This window comes from Argentina anserina, chromosome 7, assembly GCF_933775445.1.
Source record: "Argentina anserina chromosome 7, drPotAnse1.1, whole genome shotgun sequence".
Lineage (NCBI taxonomy): Eukaryota > Viridiplantae > Streptophyta > Magnoliopsida > Rosales > Rosaceae > Argentina > Argentina anserina.
The window spans coordinates 3,684,036-3,695,715 of record NC_065878.1 but is presented as its reverse complement, the minus strand read 5'-3'; the positions used below and the strand labels follow the sequence as shown (position 1 = coordinate 3,695,715).

Genomic DNA, 11,680 nt, shown 5'->3' with positions numbered 1-11,680 from the left:
AGAGAGAGATAGAGCAAAGTGGAGAAGAAAGTGGGGAGAGATAGAGTGGGAGGCTTTAATAATTGGAATTATTGGGGTGGGGTGGTGCTTTTTGGCCTCTTGGGGTCCCACTTTGGGTTGGGGTTTTACATTATTTCCTTCCACGCGGCAGGCTGTGGGGGCCTGTGAGGGTGGATGGAATCTTTTCTGGTGGAATAGGATGGCAGCCAAGTACGGATATGGATTGATGTATTGGACTTTAACAAGTTGATTGGGTTGGTGAGTTTATTAGTGTTCATTGTTTTTTTTTCCTTGATAACGAGTTTAAGCCAAATACAGTAGTCTACTTTTGCTAGGAAGTTATCAAGTAGATAGGATTCATAGGACAGTAATGAATATATATATACACATTTTCTTAGTTAAGATATTCATTATTTATTCAAATGGTGTGGATTTTTATTTTGACCAACTTTTCCATTGTAATTTTATATCTTAAATGTTCTAACGTGTAGAACACGTCTACAAAGTATCAAAAAAGTATTAAAATTATAAACGAGTGAAAATTTTCAAAAAATGAATTGTTCGTGTTTTTAATATTAAATCACAATTTTAAATGTCTTAAATTATAACAAAATACATTATGAGCTAAGATCTGAACGGTTAAGATATAAAAATGTGATTAAAATGTTAGCTAAAATAAGAATTTAAACTAATTTGTAAGATTACCCATATTGTTTCTACAAAGCTCCACTAATTTGGCATCAAATTTAAACTAGTATCACCTTTTCTTGATCTTTCATAGATTCGAATTGACGACCTAAACAATTTGTATTGCAATTGGTTTTGTAATTTGCTCATTTTGTGGGATTTAAGGTGTGACTGGACACCACTGGCTGTGCCACTGTTGATGAATGTGAGAGAATGTGGCGAAGCTTTACTCACCGGTGACGGGACGGTACTATATAGAGTGTAAATGCCACCTTGCAATTATTAATCACATTGCCAAGTGGCCTAAATGAAGCAGCTTCAAAATTGAGATCTTTAATTGTAATGGCTACTATTGGAGTTCTCAATTCAAACGGGGGGCGGCTATTTACACCTCAATATCTACTTTGTTCGCATCTCAAATCATTTCAACTCACATTATAAATTTAATATTAAATTTATTTATTTCACCAACTATTAAATTCAAAAAGGAACTATTTACACCAATTAATTTACAAAAATATAAAAAGAATAATAAAGTTTTCAAATAGAATCATAATCTAATTAATATATTTATTTCTTAATTATATAATCATTTTAATTTTTTTCTACAAAACAATTCAGTGTTTATCTAACATAAATACCAGATAATTCATATTAAAAACTGTAAGTAATGAAAAAGATTGATTCTCATCTCATTATCTACTTTATTCGCCCTCTCAACTCATTTCACCTCACATTTTAAATTTAACATTAAATTTGTTTATTTCACCCACTTCTTTTTTCAAAACTGTCCTTATATGACATATTGAATTCAAAAAGAAATTTTTTACACCAATTAATTTACAAAACTATAAAAGGAATAATAAAGTTTTTAAATATAATCATAATCTGACTAATATATTTCTTTCTTAATTATATATTCATTTTTAATTTTTTCTACAAAAAAAAAATCAATGTTTATCTAACATAAATGTCAGATAGTTCATATTCAAAACTTTAAGTAATGAAAAAAGATTGATTATGGTGTTAGAATTTATATGGGTGATTTTATTCCTACCTCTCAAAACAGCATTAAGACCTCCTTTTTTTTCAAATCAGTATTGACTTTGTCAACTGATGCGAAATTATCAAGACACATATATAAGAAGAAAAATAAATAAACAATGATCTCAATATCATACATTTGGTTTCTCAATTCTTTGCTTACCGTAATAATTTTAATGGACTCCTCTCTCATCTAGCTAAACTATGATGATATTAATTTCAATAATTCACATTCATAAAAAAAAATGTTCTCACTTTGTTGACGGTTTTTTTATATAAATTTTTTAGTAGTTTTATTCTTTCAGTTTATTGTGATTTGTCCGTTTGAGTGCATTTTGTTGTTATAAATTATAGATAAATTTTATTGTTAATTATACTATGATTCTAAACAAACCAGTTTGAGAGACTCAATATAGTTATAATAGAATCAGCTGAATGAATGTTTAAAGTAAAAAAAAAATAGAGTTTTATTGATTTTATTGGACCTTGAGCATTTTGAGAAAATTAAGGAGGTCTAAATAACATTTTAGTTGTTTGTCAAAATTAATTGGAGGTCTAATTACCAAGGAGGACTAAATGTCATTTTTAGAGGTATAAATAGACGCTCCTAATTTTTATTTGTGATGTTCATAAGGTATTACAAAAATGTTATTAAGTTAACAGTAATGATTTATATTTGAATAACCTATTACATATGATTATCGAACATAAAATACAAATTATTCAATAAAAAAGAGAGAAATATTTTCAGATTCGGGTGGACAAGATTTGTATTTCATGACAAATTAAGTATTTTTTGTATACATATAATTGATATAATTAATTCACTTAATAATCATTTCGCACTTAGATAATATAGTTTTTCAGTAATTAAAATCTTTACGAGGTGAATAAATGAGTTGGTGGGGTGGCAATAGCCGCACCATTTCATATGTTCGAATAGTTAGCTAAACAAAATGGTTATACAACTTGAAAACCATTAAATTTTTATACATTATAGTATTATACAACCCTGTATCATGTCTAGGAACATTATCGTAGAAAAAAAAAACAAGTATATAAATATATTTAATCTTCAAGACTTGGAATGCTGGAAAAACTCAAGACGGATGTGTACAAGTTATGAAAGGCGTGTCAACTTTCAAGGTGGAATTATGTCCCTCTCCCCCAACGTCCAAATGCAGCAGTGGCAATAATCCAAATGCTGAAGGCCTCCACATTTAGATTTCCATCTCTAACCACTCAGTAATTTAGAACCCTAGATGACCACATTGATCATGCAGGCTGCAGCAACTACAGTTTTTATCATCGACAGGTTAAGCTCCTTCAGCAGATTCAGATTCATGTTGTGCTTGGAGTAGAAAGTAATTTGTCCGAGTGAATTGGCTCGCTACCAATTTTAGAAATGAAGTGCAACATGGTATTTGATGTCTAGAGTCTAAACTCAAATTCTATGATAAGATATATAAAGAACATCAAGAGATTTTCGTTAGCTACTAGAAATAGGAAGATAATGCATCGATTTTATAACAAAGCTTTACAGCTGAGCCAAATGAGACAAGTAACCAACCAGAAACTTATCAAAAGATAGGACAATTAATTTGATACCACACAAGCATCAAAGAATAGAGAGCATAATACCATATCATTTCCATAGATGAACGACAGATATTAATAGACAAGACATGGATTCCTTTGGAAATGCTACATTAGGACACTGACAATGTCATCACCTAATGTAAATGGCTTCTTGCAAGCTAAGAGATCACTCACTTCCACATATCAGCATGATATTTTGTTCTTAGAGCCATATAATCCAAAGTCGTAGTATCGTGCCGTTACAAAATCAGAGCAAAAGAATTAAATACTTTCAGAACATTCAAGTGGAGGACCTATCAAATCATAGCAATGAATGACCAACGGGCAAGGACTCTTCCCTCAAATTTAAGGAGAAGCTCAAAGTGACATCATGATACAAAAAAGTGAAAAAGGGCACATTTTAACTTAGAGATATTGTACCAGAAGCACAGAGAAACACGTAATTAGGAGAAGAAAAGTATATTTTTATACTGTATCCTTGTCACTTGAGCTTCTGGTCGACTCAAAGCTGCAGTTAAGCCCATTTCGTTTTCGGGCCTCTGTTAACTCAGATAGATGTTGATGAATCTCGGACCATAAATGGTCCCGGCGTGTGAGATACTCACAGCCTATTCAGTGCTGCTTATAGCCTTACATAATGAGTAGGTTTACGACATTAAGAAGTCTTATACAGAACATAAATGGATTTTTACCTATAAATTAGGTACCTCTACAATTAGGACAAGGCCGGTTCTTAAGGTGTGTGCGAGAAGAGCGATGGCACAGGGCCCCAAATTTTAGGGTTATATTACTTATATATATACACTTAATACATATATTAATCTTGCAGTTAGGCTACTTTGTAAAATATCTTGGGTGATTTAGTTGGTAATTTGAGGTTCACTCACTTTCTTCTACATTCCACTAGTTCAGGTTCGATTCACATCATTGAAGTGCATACATGACCCTTCTAGTGAGGGGTCCATTTTTTTGGTTTAAAAAATAGATAGCTCATTCACCAACTTTTCGATTGCATTTTCACATCTCCACCGTTCAACTTTTAAAAGCATAATGTGTAGATCACCTCTGTAAATTTTGCAGAGATAGTTTTGAATAACATACATAAATATTGAATCACTTGTGATGAAAACATTTGACCAAAAAGTGTGCTAAAATTGAAACTTCACTCTGTAATTTCAGAGTGAAGGTTCACTCTGGATTAAAACTGTATATATATATTTTTTTTTCTTTCATTCTTTTGGCCATATCTCCTTCCATCGTCTTCTTTAATTTGTACATACATTTGTCCAAAGATCCCTCATCATTTTTTTTTGTATTTTCTTCAACTTTTTTTCTTGATTTGTTGGATAGATATACTACTTATTCTTCACCATTCTTTTATATTTTTTTCTGCCTATTAGTTTTTGTTTAATAGATATTTTGTTAAGAAAATATCATTGTTACATTGTTAAAGAAATGAGAGAATAAGATAGGATTAGACTTAAATCAAATAAAATAACAGGAAAATTGTATCTATTTGGTTGTATGCAACTAAAATTTTTGCAATAATGTTTTATAACTAATTTATTTAATGATATATTTATGTATTAATTCACAAAAAATTAGGGTTGTCGTTTCAATCTCACATAGGGCCTCCAAATATTTTTGACGGTTTTGAATTAGGACATGAAGTAGCTCTACATTTAAAGAACTCTTTTAAGACACTTTTGCAGTAACAACATATTTGTTTAGGTTTTTCTTGTTTTTTGGACTCTTACATCAATAAAAATGATTAAAATAAATTTATAAAGTAAAAAAAAAAATTTGCTAGAATGTTTCATCTAAGAGGTGGGGCATTATCTTATATTAGCCTAGGAAACTCGAGTCCTATTTATGTTTCATTAAGCCTTGTACTCGTCTATTTATTTTTTTGGGCCTCAGTTGCTTATTAACTCAGGGCTCCAGAGAATATTGTTGCATCTCGAACTGTAAATGATCTTGGGGTGAGACATACCCGCACGACCGCGCCTTATTCTATGCTGCTTACAACTTCACATAATAAAGTATAAGAAGTCTTGGGTTTTTTTTTACACTCTTACGTCACCAAAAATAATTAAAATCATCTTATTAAGTAAAAAAAATTACTAAAAATGTTCACTCTGAGAGATTGGCATTATCTTGTATTAGCTTAGGAGACTCGAGGCCAATTTGTGTATCATTAAGCCTCGTGCTCATCTTTTTTTTAGACCTCTTTTTTTTTCTTTTTCTTTTTTTCTAGGCCCTTCATTTTTGTCTTGGTCTCTTTTTTTCTAAGCTCTTCATCTTTTTTCTTTTGTTTTGTAGGCCTTTTTTTTTACTTGGGCCTGCATTCTTTTTCCTGGTCCCTCTTCCTCTTCTTTTCTCTTGTGTGGGACCCTCACATTTCTTCTTGTATTTGGGCCGTCAGGATCGGGGATCGGGGAACGAACTTAACTTGAGCTCTGAGTCGCAGAGACTAAGGCCATCTTTAGTAATATGGCTAATGGGCCATAGGTCTCACTTTTTGGCAAAAAATGTCTCCAATAGAGTTAGGGATATAGAGCTAAAAGGCTACAGTGGAGCGGAGAGGGCTAGATTTGGCCCTTATGGGCTCCACACGAATCAACAAAGGCTGCACATGGTGTCTTTCAATCAAATAAAATCCAACGGTGGCAATTATGTGTTCATTAGTATCAAAGGTTGATAATTATGCACTATAATTAAGATGGTGGTTGACAAGTAGCCGTTATGATTTTTTTTTTTCGTTTTCATATGAGTAATAAATAGATTTTAAAAATTAAGCAAAACAAAAAAAACCTCCATCATCTCCTTCTAATTACTCACACTTTCTACTTCTTTTTCATTACTTTTATTTTTTTTTCTTTCTACACCATCTTCTATCACTTCTACTTCTTTGAAATATGTCCACCCCTTTTAACAAAGGTGTAAATTGGACAACCAAAGAGAATGAAGCTATTTGTGTTGCATATATGAAAGTCTCTCAAAATCTTACGAAGTGTACTAGCCAAAAATCGGATGGCATTTGGAATCAAGGGGAGCGAAATATATCAAGTGTTTCCACGACAATCCTCCGAATGTAAGAAATTATGAAAGTTGTAAGTCTCGATGGCAAAAATACATCTTCCCACATATGAATGAGTGGCATTCATGCATCACACGTGCCAAAAGGGGGCTTCAAAGTGGAGCGAATCACATAGATTAAGTGAGATTTTTTTCATAATTTTATGTATTTTCTTCAATATCATTGTGTTTTGTTCTTGTTATTTTTTTTATAATGTGACAATATTGTTTATTGATCTATTATTCTTATTTATTTACTTAAAAAATATTGTTATAGCAACGCCTTCCCGATGATTTTTTTAGGGAAGACATGAAGGAAAAATCATTCGCTTTTTATAGTTGCTACAAATTGTGCAAATCTGGGTAACATTTAATGCACCACCGGATGAAAATTTTGGTCCACCACCGGTACAAAAAATCTCCCAATGTCCTTAGAAGATGATGCTGATGATCTTATCCAAAGTGATAATTCAACACTGACTTCATCTAGGGATCCGATTCCTAGGCCGATAAGAAGAAATCCTGCAAGAAGAAAGCAAGCCAAGGACCAGGGCCGGCCCTGAGAGATTTGAGGCCCAGTGCGAAGAAAAAAAATGGGCCCTTACAGAACAAAAAAAAATAAAAAAAAACAAAAAAAAAATTTCGGGATTTGGAACCTAGCCAAGTGCAATGCTAGGAGGCTCATCCCCACGCCTGAAATTTTTTTATTGATATGTTAAAACATGGTACAATGGGGGGGACATAAAACCATTACCCCAGAGCACAAGTACCAACATGCACCTCTTGTACCTACAATTAGATATGAACCACATCTCATCTGAAATGACTCCTTCTTGCATTTTTAGAAGCAAAGTCATCAACAATATGTTCAACTTCAACAACTTTCAGCATATTCTTCTCAATACTCAATAGTGTCAGTCCATTCAACCTATCTTGAGCCATAGATGTCCGCAAATAAGATTTTATCAACTTTAGTTTTGAAAAACTTCTTTCCGCTGATGCCACAGTAATAGGTACAGTCAACAAAAGTTGATAAGCAACCAAAATATTTGGAAAGAAATCCATTTTTTTTGCGAACTCCATAATTTCAATGGAACTCCATGGCTTTCCAGTTTCATATGCTTCAGTTGGCAACATATCTTGCAATATTTGCAATTCTGAAAGTAAAACCTTAGCATCAATATCACAATCCTCACCATGTTTCAAAGCATTTTCAAGGTTTAGACAACAATTTTTCATTCCTTCATCATCCAATACAATCAACCGTGATGCATCAAATAAGAAGCCAAACATAGATTCAAAAAGTTCCATTTGTTCAAATCTGGTTTTCAATTGAGAAATTGCCATATCAACCAAAACAAGAAAGTAGTCTGTTCTAAACTTTTCTTGAGCAGATTGTTGTTCTCTTTCTGTATTAGGATTTTCATCAAAATGTCTCTTTCTTGTAGCCTTACGCGGTACATGAAAAACTGGTTCAATTCCCATTTCATCAATAATTTCTTTCGCATCAGTGATAGCAGAATTAAACTCATTCTCCCTATATTTCTCAAAAAATGAAACCAGCCCTTTCAAACTTTCAATAGCTACATCAAGAAGCATATCCTTAGACTGCAAGTTTTTGCTCACCATGTTGATTTTGAACAAGATGTCATACCATATAACCAAACTCAGAACAAAATCAAAACTTGAAAATTCACCTGAAACTAATTTCTCAGCATCCCAACTTATCTTAGAATCATCAGAAACTTCAGCTAATTTGATCAAAGCATTTTTTATTTTTGGAAATTGACTTTTAATTGCTTTCACACTTTCTATACGACTCTCCCATCGTGTCACACACAAAGATTTCAAAGTTAAGTCATCCACATATTCAAGCAAAATGTCCCATCGCTTTGTTGAATTAGCAAACACATTATATATGGCTTGGCATGCCCCAAAAAAGATTTTCCTTTTAAACAAGAGTTTGCCATATCAGAAAGAACCAAATTTAGAGAATGACAACCACAAGGCATATAAAAAGCTCTAGGATTTATGTCAAGTAATCTTTTCTGAACACCTTGATGTTTCCCTCTCATATTAGAACCATTATCATACCCTTGTCCCCTCACATCATCAATATTCAAATCGAGAGAGTTAAGAGCAGCTTGTAATTCACCAAAAAGACCCAAGCCAGATGTGTTTTCCACATTTAAAAACTGCAGAAAATATTCTTCTATTTTTATCGGGCGACTTTCAACATCAACACATCTAATTATCAAAGTCATTTGCTCTTTGTGGCTAGCATCAGGAGTGCAATCAAGAATCACAGAAAAATATTTAGCTGCTTTAATTTTTTTTATTATTGCACTCCTAACACATGATGCCAACATAGCTATCATTTCATTTTGTATTTTATGACTGAGATAATGATAATGAATTTCTTTATCTTGAATGAGTCGAAAATGATGCTTCATTATTGGATCAAACTCAGCTATTGATTCAAGAAAGCCCAAGAAATTTCCATTTGAATCTTCATAGATTTTTTCATTTGTTCCACGAAATGCCAAATTATGCATTGCAAGACATTTAACAACAGCAATTATCCTGATCATAACTTGCTGCCAATGTTCAGTATCTTTTTTTATTTGCTCTTGCAATTCTTTATCAATAGTTTGATTTGTTCTCAATCTTACTCGAAGTTCAGCCCAGGCTCTAAGGTTGGCATAATGTTCAGCAGTCTCTTCATGTTGCTTAAGTTTTTCACCTAGGTGTCCCCAATCATCAACCCCAACATCTGCTAAATGACTTTTAGAACGGGCTTGTCTTACCACTTTACAACAAAAGCAAAACACTTTATTTAATTCTTTTGAGTAAACCAGCCATTTTCTATCAGAGAGTTGTCCATTTCTTAATTTTCGATCATAATAGTATGTGGAGAACCCCCTATTGTGCTTATCCTTTGGAAAATTAATATTGGCTTCTCTAACATGACCTTTTTCTACAAGCAAGTCTCTCATTTTTTCATCTAGACTATCCCACACTCTAGGATCATATATATTCACAGATAATGAAGCATTTGAATGTTCAGACACATGATTAGCTTCTTCATTATTTTCAACAGTGTCATTTTCAAGCACATTTGGTGTTTCTTCATTTATTTCATTTTCATTTTCAGGCACATTTGTCGTTTCTTCATTTATTTCATTTTCATTTTCAGGCACATTTGTCGTTTCTTCATTTACCAGATTTTCAGTTTCAGGCACATTTGTGGTTTCTTCAATATCTTGTGCTCTTTGATTCACTACATTTTCACTTTGGTTTCCAGAAGAAATGTTTCTTTTCTTATTCCAAAGTTTTTGAATAGAACCTCTTTGAGGTTTTATTATTGTTTCTTCTTCTAGTTTCTTTCGTTTTTTTTTAGAACCACCAGATGCTTGTTTTTTATGAAACATTGCCTTAAACTAAAAATTGTAATACAATAATAGAACGATAGAACCTGGATGGTGAATATTGCACAACTGATCAAATTACATCACCGCCTTCAATACATCAGAATTTCGCTGCAAGTAACAACGCCGAACCAAATTACACTATGTAACAACACAACCCAAGAGGTAGAATAGAGACAATATAATCCCAGTTATAAATCGAAATCAAACAAAACAAAGAGACAAATTAATGGCTTCTCTGCCTTCTCATGTAGAATAGACCCATGCATATTGACATGACTCCACCAGTTTCTATGATTCCAAACAGACCACATTGCTAGTACGTCAGTAGCACTATATCATCTATTTTTAAATGCTTGAAAGCTCCAACAGATATATGCTATAACTTCCATGAAGAAAATAACTTCAAATAGTGCATCGAAATGTGTCATTTTCAGTTAAAATGCTGCTGGGTTCAAAACTCAGAAAAGCTGATTTGCAGAATGCAGTCTTATGCTTTAGGACTCACACTTGACCGATTGATTTACATGAAACTAAACATATATCTTGTTGAACGTATAAGCTTTCCAAACATGCAAATGGTCACTGAAACAAGTCTCAATCAAAGGATAAGCTTGTTGATACTTAACTAAATGATTTACAATGTATAAATAAACATATCTTAGCTTGATGTAATGCCTACCCACTGAGGTGCAGATCACATATTTTTCTATTGGGTGCCATCCAATTATACATATTTCAGAACTTGATTATAACCTAACAAAACACTAAGCAATCATGATGACAAAGTAAGAAAAGTGACTACAGCTAGCTCCACTACTCACAAAGAAACTGAAACCTCAAGCCTTCTCTATCAACTAATGAATCAAACTCCCTGCATCAAAGTTCACACAGACACAGTAACTGAACAAAGTAATCGATCCCCCCAACCTAATGAAAACGAAACCCTTTCCACATATTACAAAGATATAAAGACAAGGTTCCCTCTCCAAATCTATTCTAACAGGGCAGTAGATAGAAACTAGATAGAGACACAACTCACACAAGCAATAATTTCAAAAAACATGACGAGATCCAAAGAATAAAAACAAGAAGAAACAAAGGGGAAAACAAACATGAGATGAGATTTACTTTGGAGTAAAGTTGAATCCACCTGGACTTGATAATGATAAACACCTTGGAGAGGACTCAGAGGAGATCGAAGGCAAAGAAAAAGCTCCAGAGCAGTGAGACCACAGAAACATAGCAGTACAGGCTGTACAACACAATTTCATATTATCAATAAACAAACAAATAAATTTTTTTTAGAATTTTAGGCCCAGGCCCAGTGCGGTAGCACTGGCTGCCCCCCCTCAGGGCCGGCCCTGCCAAGGACCAAGAAAATGAGAGGAAAGCCTTTGAAGATAAGTTATAAGCTTGCATGGATCAATTGACATAAGATAATGTAAAGGCGGAAAAGACAATACCAATAAGGGAGAAGATGAAGGAGGATCGACGAGAGAGATATGGATGAAGCAATTAATGATGCAAACCGGCTCAACCTCGAATGATTATCGTCCATATATGCCACCCGGTCATTTCGAAGAGAATGAGTTTTAGTTGATATAAATTAGTTTCTTTTGTATTAGTGTCTCCTTTTTAATTGATTGGTCATGTTAAATTGCTTTTATTTATGTAACATTTTCAATCAAAAAATAAATGTTAAAATAATTTGCAAAATTGTGAAAAGAACTTTTATTTATTACAATAAAAACCAAACAAGCTAGCCAATCCACACAATTAAACTTAAAGAAATCGAGACATACAACACACAATGAATTAAAAAGAAACTAAAGAATACTCAC

At 32.9% G+C, this 11,680-nt stretch overlaps 2 protein-coding genes across 2 annotated transcripts; both read right to left on the bottom strand.

The window, feature by feature from the left end:
* Window positions 1-7,221: 7,221 nt before the first annotated feature.
* On the bottom strand, window positions 7,222-8,037 carry LOC126803424 (uncharacterized). The gene has a single exon (XM_050531234.1). It carries the CDS (start codon window positions 8,035-8,037, stop codon window positions 7,222-7,224), a length of 816 nt encoding a protein of 271 aa, XP_050387191.1.
* A 224-nt stretch (window positions 8,038-8,261) lies between these two features.
* On the bottom strand, window positions 8,262-11,098 carry LOC126803423 (uncharacterized). Its single transcript, XM_050531232.1, has 2 exons — window positions 10,968-11,098; window positions 8,262-9,947 (listed from the first exon to the last, which is right to left on the bottom strand). The coding sequence occupies exon 2, from the start codon at window positions 9,837-9,839 to the stop codon at window positions 8,262-8,264; it is 1,578 nt and encodes a 525-aa protein (XP_050387189.1). The 5' UTR covers window positions 9,840-9,947; window positions 10,968-11,098.
* Window positions 11,099-11,680: the final 582 nt, after the last annotated feature.

Coding starts and splice junctions, on each gene's coding strand:
- LOC126803423 (XM_050531232.1), bottom strand. CDS start 9,839: ATGTTTCATAAAAAACAAGCATCTGGTGGTTCTAAAAAAAAACGAAAG.
- LOC126803424 (XM_050531234.1), bottom strand. CDS start 8,037: ATGGTGAGCAAAAACTTGCAGTCTAAGGATATGCTTCTTGATGTAGCT.